The sequence below is a fragment of the Epinephelus fuscoguttatus genome, linkage group LG15 (genome assembly GCF_011397635.1).
Source record: "Epinephelus fuscoguttatus linkage group LG15, E.fuscoguttatus.final_Chr_v1".
In the NCBI taxonomy this organism is placed as follows: domain Eukaryota; kingdom Metazoa; phylum Chordata; class Actinopteri; order Perciformes; family Serranidae; genus Epinephelus; species Epinephelus fuscoguttatus.
In genome coordinates this window covers 40,129,993-40,143,287 of record NC_064766.1, presented here as the reverse complement: position 1 = coordinate 40,143,287, position 13,295 = coordinate 40,129,993, and the positions used below count along the sequence as shown (strand labels likewise).

Genomic DNA, 13,295 nt, shown 5'->3' with positions numbered 1-13,295 from the left:
TGTTGCGAAACATTGTGACCACGCTCCGGTCTCCCACTAGGTCGCTCTGGTGAGTAATCAGCTCACTTTTGAGCAGTAAACCCCCTTTAGCATGGTTAACTATGTTAGCACCAATAGTCGTGCTGAGACTGCTTTCATCAACAATACTTAAGAGGGTTTTACTCAGTTACTCATCAGGGCTGGATGGGTGGGCCCAATGTTTCTGCAGCAATGCTGTTACAACAAGATGGCGTTACCAGGGGTAACTGTTTAATGAGGTCCCACTAGCTAGCTCCTACCAGATCCAGTGGCGCACAGTGCAGTAAACTGAGGAGTAGCAAAATTAACCAGCAGACCCACACGTGTAACCGGTGAAAAGTATTCTTGTTGCTTAACCATAATCATAATCTGAGCGTTTAGACACACAGAGCCAGATTGGCGAGTTGATCTGAGGTGCCCAATTTTCCGCCTCGTAGGGTAGACATATTGGCGGAACCTTTTCATTTTAAACAGAGCGAGGCGGCCTTCCGCAGCGGGAGGGACTGTTGAAGACTTGTGGGAGGAGCTGTTGATGACACCGCACGTGCGAGCCACTGGCGGTGGATAAACAGGAAACAGCTGATAGCAGGAATTAGCGAGCAGCTAGTAGCAAGAGGGAAACACAAACCTGACAGACACTGTAAAGATGAGTAACTGGGGAGACAAGGAATTGCGCGCCCTCCTTGTCCTCGCAAACGAAGAGGCCATTAACCGTCAGATGACGGGGACGGTGAAGGACGGGCCGACTTATGAGAGAATCGCCGAAGGACTGACCAGCCGCGGCTTCCCTCCCACGTCACTGTTTACGTCACACGCTGAGCTACACGTTTTGTTACTTGCTCATGCCCCCCATTGCCCCGAAAAAGGCACTTTAGGCCCGTTTCCACCGAAAAAGTTCCTGGTACTATTTGGGGGACAGGAACTACTGCAGGAACGTCTTCTCGCTCGGCCCTCTCAACCGCCGTGTCTCCACTGAGAGAGCGGAGTAGGAGGAAGGTTCCTGTAAAGTTACCGGGCTCTGGATGTGATGTAATCGTTGCGCGACCATTTTGACCGGTGCGACGTAGTGGCATAGGGACACTGTTAGCCAATAGCAGTGTCTGTAATAACTCACTAAATGGCACGTGAAAAATTTTTTTTTTCCTGCGGATGTCTTAGTTACAACATTATTGAGCTAACTGGAGTAGTTTCATGTCGTATCCGACAACGGGAGGCTTTTAACAGATGACGTCCTGATGTTAGCTTTGCTGCTGCTGTTAGCTGTCGCTGTCAGCTGATGCTTTCTAGACATCGTGATTTCCCATAACTGAATAAATACCACACATAGCAACACAAAACTGCTTTGCTAGCTCAATCATGTTGTAACTAAGATATCCGCTGGAAAAGATATTTTTTTCACAGGCCATTTAGTGAGTTTTTTTTTTTACACGGAGGCGGAAGCTATATGAACGAGCTAACCCTCGTTTGCTGAGTTTTAAAAATGCCGGCTATTTTGTTGCTTTCTGTTGTCGTCACATCCCTCCTTGAGTATATCCAGTCAGCACCAAGTAATCCCCAAGCCCCAGCCAGGAGTTTTTCGGGGCCATTTTGAGTACCTACCCCGAGGCAGGGACTTGTTTAGCCCCCGTAAAAGTTCCCGAACTCTGTCCTTCGGGGGTGGTTCCTGCAGTGGAGACACGCACCAACGGCCCTGGCCCCGGCCCCGGCCCTGTAAAATTACCCCGTAGTTCCTGCGGTGGAAATGGGCCTATTCTGTATTAAACAAAAGTAGGTAGGCGGCATTTTGCTGCACTCCCCGATTTTGTTTTTATACTGCCAATGCTGAAGAAAGACTGATTGGGCTTTCTTGCAAATTTGTCTAAAATCTGTCTTAAAAGGGCTAGAGTCTGTCGGTAGCAAGTACACACCTTTAGTGAAAGTACAGTGATGGTGCGAAGATGCCCTGAGTGGTTACATTACAGCCTGTTTCACAGCTGTCGGCTGCAGTGCTCCCTCTCTGTGCTGGACCAGTTTTAAAAGTTGTTGTTCCCATTAATCACTTAGACATAAGTACATTGGAAAATGGGGCAAAAGTTTTGAAAAATACTGAACTCACACTATAATAATCTCAGTAATCTTTGTAAAGCGAGGTGTGACAGGTCTGTTTTTCATTTTTCTATCCTAGGAAAAGCTTAGTGTTTCCACTGATCCCGCTGACCTGCAGACACACAGCACTGACTCACAGCATTTAGTTTCTATAACACCTCGAGCCACAGAGTCGTGAATATCTGAGAATACTGTAGATGCACTGTGCTGTGTTAGAGCTCTTAGCGCTGCTTCATCTCCTTCCCACAGGGAAGTCTTTCCAGTAGCCTGAAGGTATCTCAGTGTTTGTTTCCTGGTTGTGTTGTATTGTTTTTCTCAGATTAGCAGATTGGTCCCTCTTCTGCTTCTAGAGGTCTTTCCCTTCGCTCTTTAAAGGAATGCGTCCTGTGCAACACTTCATTTATCATGTGAGTTGAAAGTAGTGGATCTTTTAAATTTGCAATTTTCCCACGAGTCCACAATTACAAGGAATCTTTCCGTTAATGTGCACGGAAAATACTTTTAAAGAATATTTTATTCATCCAGAGTCCCTTCTGGAAATGAAATGGCAGAAAAAAAAACTCACCAAGGAGCTCAATAAACCCTTTCTATTGATATGAAGTCAGGTAAAATACCCCTGAATAAGATACCCAGTGTGATGGTTAAGAAGCCAACCGGTGACAGTCCGCTTCCTAATCCATATTACAAAAACATCCCAGGCCTGTGCGCTGTCCAAGCATAAAATCAGGGTGATATGGTGTTGCCTTTTTTATCGTCTCCCTGCACGCGGCTGTCAGAGCGCACTGACTTGATGCATGCAGTCGTGCAGTCAGTGGATTGTCAGGAAAGATGAATTTCCTGCTCCTGAGCTGGATTCTGTTGATAAGGTCAGCCAGGAGACGCCTCTGTGTTTAATGGCTGCTCTGTTCCTCTGAGAGGAAGGGTGACACCAGACGAGCAGCAGATCCAACCTGCAGTCTGCACAGCTGAACCTGAAAACACAGCAGGAGCTTTGAGGTCGTGGAAAATGGCAGGCTGATAAACGGGTGCAGTTAATGGATGTGCATGGATGGGTGGAGGTTTGCATGAAGACAGATAACATGTGGTATGTTGTTGAATGTTTAAACGGAGATGTTGAGGTAGACACGTTTTAAAGCGACACTTTAAACATGATTAATGACACAGAACAATGCTTATTCCACTGATTGTCGATTATACTGTGCAGAGCTTTAATTCAGGCAGGACACAATGTGAAACTCAGCTCACATCCCAGCTCCATCAGCTGATCTCAAACAGTCCAATCAACTGATGGGTCAGCTGATTGATCACATGACTCCTTGCTATGCAACCAATTGGCAGATCTCATTCAGGGCGCCCTATTTGTTCACAAGCAAGGATGATCACTGTGTGAAAAACTGTGTGGGTAAAACGTCCAACAGTTTGAGAACAACCTTTCTCAATGCACAGTTGAGTAAGGGGCAAAACTGAAAACCATCACTGAATGTCCATGACCTTTGACCCCTCAGATAGCACTGCATTAAAAACCAACTGTTTAAAGGATATTACTACATCAGCTCAGGAACATTATGGAAAACCATTGTCAGTAAACACATTGCTGCATCTACAAATGACAGCTTAGGCTCTATCATGCAAAGTTAAAGCCAGAAATCAACCTCTGAGTCCGAGCTCATCTGAGATGGACTGACACAAAGTGGTCTGACCAGTCCGTCATGGATGTCGTGTCCTCTGGGCTTAAGAGGAAAAGGACCATCCAGATTGTTACCAGGTCAAAGTTCAAAGCCAGCATCTGTGATGGTGTAGAGGTGTGTTAGTGCCCATGGCATCGTGGGTAACTTCAGATGTGTGAAGGCACCATGAATGCTGAAAGGTACATACAGGTTTTGGAGCAACATATGCTCCAGTAACATACTTCCAGATGATGCCTTTTTCAGGGACGTCCCTGCTTATTCCAGCAAGACACTGAGTGCGTTTACATGGGCAGTTTAATTCCCTTTTCATTCGGAATGAAAGTTCATTCCTATTAAAAGTGATCTTGTAAACACCTAATTCAGAATGAAAATGGCCAATGCGATTGAAAATTCAATCCGATGTAAGGGGCTGGAATTTTCTGTTTCTAATGACAGAATTTCTCGCACATGTATACACTCATTCCTCTTTAAGTTCATTTCAGTCTTTCTGCACATGCTCGTTTCCTTGCCCTTCTGCCGCGATGACGTACATAGCGCGCTCGATGACGTATATAGTGCGCGATGATGTACATAGCGCGCTCGATGACGTATATAGTGCGCGATGATGTGCATAGCGCGCGATGATGTACATAGCGCGCGATGACGTACATAGCACGCGATGACGTATATAGCGCGCATAGCAACGGGCTGAGATAGAGCAGTCGGACTCGTTGCATTCACCGGTTTCCATTCTCCACAGCACGGTCTTTTATCTCCCTTCTTCGACCTTCTACCTCCCTTCTCCTCCTCAACAGACGAAGCATTAGCAGAACAAGGTTGTTGTCGTACTGCTGCCTCAAGAAAATCAGCAAAACAAGCCTGAAAAAGGCACTAAGGATGGTGTCATCAAGCATCTTGTTATCCGGAGCGAGGACTACAGTGTTTTCTTCCAGTAAACGTAAACACGTAACATCCGCCCCGCCCCCTATCCAATCAGAAACCTTCCCTGCCCCAAACCTTGTGCGGACCTGAATACAGGCAATTAAACTGATCTCTGTGTAAACCCTCATTCAGAATGAATATTTCCCATGTAAACTACCTGGAAAGACTTTAATTCCGAATGATTTCATTCAGATTTATTTCACTCTGAATGAGAAGCCGTCATGTAACTGCACCCAGTGAGACACATTGTGCACGTGTTCTAACAGCGTGGCTTCGGAGTGACAGAGTACAGGTACCAGACTGTTGAGACACTGAAGTCGTATATCAAGCAAGAAAAACTACAACAGTTAGTGTCCTCAGTTCCCAAACACTTAGTGAGTGTTGGTCAAAGAAGAGGTGATATAACTCAGTGTTAAACGTGCCCCTGTCCCAACTTTATTATAACATGTTGCAGGCATCAAAATCAGAAGTTTGAACATTAAATATAATTTGTATTTGTGTTAAATGTTTCATATGTGAGATTCTTGCCAGATGACATCACGTTGTGTTGCAGTCTAAGCTGAGGTCAGACTCCACTTCACCAGAGCCATGTGAGCTTTGTCCGAGGTCGGTCTGAACGCAGCTCAAATGTGCCTGACTTTGGCGATGTCCTGTATATCACTGTAATTCACCACAGAACAGAGGCTTCACATAAGTTATTCTCTGCAACCTGAAAGTTCTCTGCTCAGTGATCATAGCTGTGTAGTTGTGGATTAAGACTTCTCCGCAGACAGAGTCGTACATGGCTAACTGAAAGCTGTCTGAACGGATCGTCCTCAGCTCTAGACTCCACTCAAACCAGCAGTGAAGCTGTCACCACTGATGTCTCCGAGGCTCAGATGCCCTGTCACACCCCCTTTAAAAAAAAAGAAAGAAAAGAAATTACAGAACAGGGTGTTATAGAGAGAGAGAGCCACTGTGACCTTGACAAGTCAGCAGTATATGGCTGAGGATGAGATGGAGGGAAAAGCTGCTCTTTGAACTGGGAGGCACAGTGATGGGGATGATCCCTCTGGTTTGATACTTGGAAGTGGATACTTGCCCTCTGTCTCACCCCAACTTATCCCCACAAACATACACACACACATACACACTATGGCTGACAGTCTTCACGTGTATTTCACAAACAGAAACAACAGCTGGGAACACCTGGGTTCGTTGCTAAATGCTTTATGTTGAGGTGATATTTCAGGCTTTAAGTTCTCCAATGGTACGAAATTCCTTACTGCAGAAATGGCAGAGGATGCTCCTACCAACACTTCATCTGGGTGTTATTTAAATGTAAATGTACCATTCACGAGGCCAAGCAGCGTCATCTTGTCTGCCTCCATCATGTGAACAAGCCATTGTGGCCTAGAGTAATCAGCGTCAATTTTTTTTGACGTATTATTTTTCTGTCATTAATAATACAAATTAATGCATTATTTTGACAGCCCTAATATAAAGCTTAAGTGAGGGCTTTGCGCTTTGATGTAATTCTTAGTGTGAAAATGACAGCACTCAAACTTTGGCTCATGGACAGTGATGAAAACAAAATCTTTGGTTCACAGGTCGCATTGAACTGTGTGTCTTATCTGTACTGGTTCGAGACAAACACACGTCCTGTTTCACCTCTTGCATGATTAGAATGTGAGGAAGACTACCTGAGCGTCTTGCTTCCTCCTCGCTGTCTGACTGTCTGTGTGACTAACATGAATGACCACAGTGGTAATGGACCTGTTAACCCAGGAAGTGTTTGTGCCTCGTCTGACCGCTCGGCTCCACAGCACCACTTAAACTCATTACAGGTCTCTCTGCAGCCCTCCGCTCTAATAAACATCCTTGAGTTCAGCAGATTGAAGGCTCTTTGAACACGCTGTCACACTTCTCCTCCTCCTCCTCCTCCTCCTCCTCCTCCTCCTTCTGCTACTGATGCACGACCGCAGAGAGGTCATGATGGCCGACCCTCTGCAGAGCGCTAAACACCATCCTGCCTTGACCGCCGACTCATTCATGTGCTGCTGAGTGAGCTTAATAGATGCACGTGAAATGAGTGTTTCCCTGCCTGTGCTGCTGTCACGGCCTGCTTCATGTGGGTAATGGAGGGACGGGTTGTTCAGCAGATGGTGGTGAGAATACAGTGGCCCATTTGTCTTAGAGCTGGTGGTCTGAAGGTAAAGGCTCTGAGTGGCTTCAGTTTAAAGGGGACCTTTTTTCTGTCTTATAGACAACGTTACAGTGTTGGATGTTCTTGTTAAACGTGGCCAAAGTTTCAAATAAATGCTCACAAGTAATCTCTGTGAGCAAAAACCTCAGGGTTCAGACTGTTGTGAATACTGTCGTTTCCACCGTTTTTTACTTTGGCTACAAGCTGACGTCAGCTCGTGACAGGTTTCAGGCACGCTACTGCAAGTGCTTACATTACGTAACCTGCACTGCTACATACATAAAGCTTGCTAACGTCAGAGAAACATGTAATCTTGATTGCTGATGTTGTTAATTTCTCTCTGAATTCGGATCACATTCCTGCTGGAACATGTCCACTTGTGTTTAGGACGGCTGCAATGATGGTGCAGGGATGTTGAGATACGGATGACCCGGAAACACTGACCAATGAGAGCAGCAGGGTTCCCGCAGATCCTTAAAGTCTTAAAAGGCATTGAATTCATTAATGTAACAATAAGGCTGTAATTGGTATTAAAAAGTCTTAAATCAATCTTTCAGAAGTCTTTAAAATACTAAGAGATGGGAGGGAGGATTTTATGAGTCATTTCTTTCTGGTGTTGCTTTGTCAAGTTGTAAAACCTCAAAATGATGTGTAACAACTATTTATCTTTTCTAACTGATTTATTGATTTTATAAACCTACTTAACCAAGTGCCTCTCACATTAACATCATGCAGATCAGCATAGTGGAACCAACAACAATCAGTCAGTCAGTATGCTCACCCCCTGCACAGTTGTCATGAACAGAGAAATCACCCATAGGGACCAAAACCATTTTTTGTACCAGGCTGTAGACAAATTTATTTCTACTGTAACGTTTGGTACTTTAACACGAGGGTTTGTGGCGAGTGACAGCCTCAAGTGGCCATAAGGGGAACTGTAGTTAGTGGCACTTTTAGGGCCAGAATGTGGCAAACACAATCGGTAGGATGAACTCAACTGGAGACTCCATTGTAGATGCCGGTTGGAAATGTAGATGGCTCGCAGCTTCCTGTTTAAAATAGTTACGAATGCGTGAACGTAACCGACGCGATGACGTATCGAGTGGTGTCCCACTTCCTAGGAAAGGATTTCAACCCCTACCCCTCGTTGCTTAATTTCGAGGGCCAAGGGGTAGTGGACAAGGGGGGGGATTGGGATTGGGCCTCGTGGTGGCTTGATTTTTTTAGTCCAGACCGAGAGGTTCTGAAGTGGGGACTTCAACCCCCCAAGGGGCCCCAAGATCAATCTGAGGGGTCAGCAAATGATTAAAAAATATCATAGATGCCTGTCAACATCCAGAATAGCAGCAATTTTATGGCATTAACTTCCTAAATTAACACATACAGGCTACTTTTTCTGCTTGGTATGTTCAGTGGATGACAACATGTGACATGGCAGGTGTTGCACTGAAGACTTTGCTTCATTTACAGTTGGTCATAAGGTTTGGAGCCACTGGTTTAAGCCTCAGGTATGATTTCTGCATGGGCATTAGCGTGTAGTAGAATCATGAGGAGGGAACTTTTGGATCTTTTAGGTCCCGATTGCACAGTTCTAGCAGCTGCAGGCGGCTTTTCATAATTGTTTTTAATGAGAATGAAGCTTTTTGCTTGGTGTCTTTGCGTTGCTACGCACCTTGTGTTTCTGTGCTGCTGTTTTTGCTGGAGCGCTATAAATTCCTTGAGTAGAAAAAAACTTCAACTTTAAGCAGAAAAGTGCCCCACATCGTCATTCCACCCTTTTTTCAAGTTGTCCAATCAGTTGATTTGATAGGCGGGCCTTCTGTGGTGGTCACAACAACAAGTTTACAGTTGGTACAATGGAGGAGAAACCGTTTTTTTTTTTTTAGGGTCTCATGGACCCTCTGTTTCCCTGTGCCCAACAAACTATTTGCCTCTCCCCTCAACCAGAGCCACAGCCAGTACCCTCTGCCTGTCCATTTCAGTTACGAGCTACTCACTACTGTGAAATAAATAGATGAAAATAAAGCGTAGATTAATTACACAGGAAAGTTGAGGTAAGGAGTTGATGGAATGGTTGCCTGGCAACAATATAATGGTGCAGCAAGCATTTAGTTACTAGTGGCATTCAGTTAAAAACAAAAAAGGCAGTGCGGTGCGCCTTGTGTTTTGCAACATACAAAAGCTTTCTGTGTGATTGGGACCTTACGCTCGATGCTGGTTCCTCGGTGCAACCAGCCAATATCCTCCCAAACTGTAGGGGGCAGTGTACCGAAAACTCACATCTACAGCATGGTTTTCCCAAGTTCTCTGCTCATCCACATCCATGTAGTTAGAAAATGTTGGATGTGCACGGTCAGATGCAAACCCAGGATACCGCAAAGGGGCTTGCTGATGGTGTGATGTCACTTGACATGTGAACACTCATGACCCTCACGAATGCGCCAAGCATAAATCATGCATTCAGCATCAGTTCTCTCTGCCAATACATGACTGAGTCCATATCTCAGACTTTTCAGTGATTCAAACAGGTGTGATGTTGTGCTCTTTGACTGATGTTTGCAACAAACATTCCACCGATCAGTTTTTAGAAGTACGGGGACATCATCTTTCTTTCTAATCCAGATTGAGCTGTGTGTTAGTGACACTAATGATTTTCCCCCGATACAGAGTGGAGCTGGGTTACAAATGGGGACCTTATTTCTGCTGGACATGCAGAGATATTTTCAGAAAACAACACGCCAGAATTAACCTTGGTTAAATTTTGGAAGCCTGATGAATCACCACACTCACGCTCTCCTCGGACAGGAGAACATGAGTTTGTGTGTGGTGTGAGTCATTAGAGATAAATGGGCACAGAGGCGACATTATTTAACATCGTGTGGAGCATTTCATCAAACGAATTAGGTCCAAATTTGCTCTCCATTATCCTTGTTTTTCTGTGACCCGTTTAAAATGTTTCAAACCGTAAACCAGTGGAACCATAGTGTGTGTTGCTTTATGTGTGTGTAAAACTGTGTGTCCTACAGTAAAACCTCTGCACATTATCTGCTGCTTCTCTTTTTATGGACGCTCTTAGAGAAGAAGTGGCTCTCTCCTTCACCTCAAGGACCTCATCACTCGGCTATTGTCGTCTGTCGGTCCACCCATTTTTCACACACACAGACACGCACACGCACACGCAGACTACAGTCTACTCATGCTTTGCTGTTTTCCTGCAGGGAGAAAGAGAAGAAGCCGAAGGCCCCGAGGACGCTGATCACTGCTGATGGACGAGTCATGAACGTCAACGAGCCAAAGTAAACATTTTCTATCAACAGACTGAAACCTGTGATAACGCAGGTTTTGTAAGTAATTAAAGGAACATTTCTTTTTTCCAACCTTATGTTTGTAACCTTATTGCCAGACTAAATGTTGGTATTGTACGTTTCTGCAAACCTCAGATACGTTATATTTGTAAGTTAAGTAGTGAATAAGTTGAAACTACGTTGGTGAGGCACAAAAATGTTGTTGTGTTTGGGAAATGATCAAGTTTTGGTCCAAAATAAGTAATATTGTCACCACAACCACTGCTGGAAATGTCAGGACAGGTCATTGCAATACATGGCAGGTCTTTCTTCCTTGTGATAAGAACGACGTCACTTTAGAAACATTAAAATGCTACGTATGAAACTTACAAATGTAATGTATGTGTTCTGCAGAAACATTTTCTTCTTTCTTTCTTCACTTTTGTTACATTCCATTATATACTTTTAATATTCTAACTATATTTTCCTGATTATACTGACATACTTTCACTAAAGGAACATTTTCAGTGCAGGGCTTTTACTGTAAGTGTTTTTCTAGTGATGTATTTGTACTTTAACTTACATAAAGGATACTTCCTCCCCCACTGGTAACACCTCATCTCAGTAGCGTAGTTATTTTGCAGTGGCACAGTTCTACCACCTGTGATTGACTGTGAAGGAAATCGACCAGTCCACTCAGCTACAGCAGCCGACGCAGCAGAAAGCAACATAATTGGTTCTCATTCTGTTCAGCCAGAACAAAACACATCCAATCAACTGCTTCAATTTTGTTTCAGCAAAGACATTACATAAAAACACAGCTCCACTCTCACATACTTTCCCTTCACAGTTCTTCATAACCGTAATGTGTTTTCTTTCAAACCCATGATTACCTCCTCCTGCGCCTGGTCAAACTGCTCAGACAGCGAGGCGGGGAAAAAGCAACCAGGTGCCGCATGATTGCTTTATTAGCAGCCTTCGTTTCTTGATCTCTGGCACTGGATTGGCTCGCCTGCCATCGGAGCTCTACAGCAGCGTGCTGGGGGGCAACCTGATAGCTGTGGGCCACCCCGGTCTCCCTCCATTAGCCAGAGGTTTATATCCGGAGCAAGGCCACGGGGGTCGAGGCCTTAAAAACACAACTGATTTCATTTGTAATCTGAGCTGAGGACATAGTCAGGTCAGGAATGTATCCTTTCTATGATATATCACTTTACATCAGCAGGGAGACAGGACAGTAAGGTTCACTGCAGCCTGGGCGACAACAATCAAAACGTCTGTGCTGTTAATATGTAACATGAATGGTTTGTAAAGTCATGTTCTCCAGATTGATACTGCTGAAACACAGTGGGCATCATTCACCAATATCTTCCTTTGTTTTTTCTTAAATTTGTTCTTAGGAAAGGTCACAATAAAAGTTTACATCAGGTTCTTAAAAAGCAGAATTGAGAGTTGTTGACTAGAGATGATACGCCGTCTCATGGTGGTCACTTCCTGTCAACGTTACAGATCAGAAGCACAGAGAGTTGTTGACTAGAGATGATACGCCGTCTCGTGGCGGTCACTTCCTGTCAACGTTACAGATCAGAAGCACAGAGAGTCGTTGACTAGAAATGATACGCCGTCTCGTGGTGGTCACTTCCTGTCGACGTTACAGATCAGAAGCACAGAGAGTTGTTGACTAGAGATGATACGCCGTCTCGTGGTGGTCGCTTCCTGTCGACGCTACAGATCAGAAGCACAGAGAGTCGTTGACTAGAGATGATACGCCGTCTCGTGGTGGTCGCTTCCTGTCAACGCTACAGATCAGAAGCACAGAGAGTCGTTGACTAGAGATGATACGCCGTCTCGTGGTGGTCACTTCCTGTCAACGTTACAGATCAGAAGCACAGAGAGTCGTTGACTAGAGATGATACGCCGTCTCATGGTGGTCACTTCCTGTCAGCGTTACAGATCAGAAGCACAGAGAGTTGTTGAGTCTAGTCTTGTTGCGAATCTGTGGTCTGAACTGGGCTTTAGAGAAAATGCATGTGTTTTGTGAAGTACCAAGCATACCATTGGATAAGTGAGACTTTGATTATACTGCACGAGTTGTGTGAGAGTTTGTAAACGCATGTTTTGGTATAGTTTTGCTGTTGTTGAATGCGTTCATGCTTTAAGAAAAAAACAGGTTTTCTTCCTGAATACGTTTTTTACCTGAATTCAGCCCGACACAGAGTGAGTAATTGACACACAAATAATCATTTTAGGGTTTCAGTAGTCCTGTAAAGATTTAAATAAAAATGTTTGTAGCTCTGCAGCTGGACCAGTTTTATATTTTTCCTCTCTGTGTCCTTTTATAGGCTTGGCTTCTCTCTAACTGAGGATGAAGAAAATAACACCATTGTCTTAAACTTGGAAGTGTACAGGTATGAAAGAATGAGCTCAAACTCTCAACAGCTTAATTTATCAATATAGTAGAAATGATATTTTATTTGTATCTACCCATATTTGTGCTCTTGTAAGACAAGTTTATTTGGAGAGACTGAAGTTTAAGACGCTGCAGAGATAGAGGCCCACAAATTCTCTGGTTCATTCAGCTGTGTCAAAGTTACCCACTTGTTTACAGAGTGGCTCCATTTGTGGTTTATTTCTTTATTCTTTGTGTTTAGCTTTGTGTCTGTGGTTGTTTCCTTCTCGTGTGTTTGTTGTTTGCACAGAGGAAGCTCCTGAGAACCAGCGTCACGTTAATTTTATGTGTCAGCAGCACACCAATTGACTTGATTGATGTAGAGCTGCAGTCACATCCAATCCAACTGATGTAAATGATTGTAAGAACTCTGCAAGTTCAAATTGGAAACTTAACAACTATCATGTTGGTAGTTTGAAACATTTAGAGACCCGGTTCAATCAGACTGCTGCTCTACAGCTCAGCTTCATGGCTCAAGCTGATCCATGTAGACTACAGACACCACTACACCTGTGTCTCTGTATACAAACTGACCTGGACCTCTACCTCCACCCCTCTCACAGACACATGGACACCTCTCTGATCGACGTAGATGTTCAGCCAACATACGCCAGAGTCACCGTCAAAGGAAAGGTAAGCTGTGGGGATTTTAAGATTAGTTTGTA

General features: G+C 44.3%; 1 protein-coding gene across 2 annotated transcripts in view; it reads left to right on the top strand.

Moving 5' to 3' along the window:
* The window catches only part of dnaaf11 (dynein axonemal assembly factor 11), an 85,284-nt gene that overhangs the window by 45,626 nt on the left and 26,363 nt on the right, over positions 1–13,295 (top strand). For both annotated transcript variants that reach the window (XM_049598531.1, XM_049598530.1), the window contains 3 exons: positions 10,116–10,193; positions 12,524–12,589; positions 13,194–13,263. In XM_049598531.1, the coding sequence (XP_049454488.1) occupies positions 10,116–10,193; positions 12,524–12,589; positions 13,194–13,263 (214 nt within the window). The remainder of the gene's footprint in view (positions 1–10,115; positions 10,194–12,523; positions 12,590–13,193; positions 13,264–13,295) is intronic.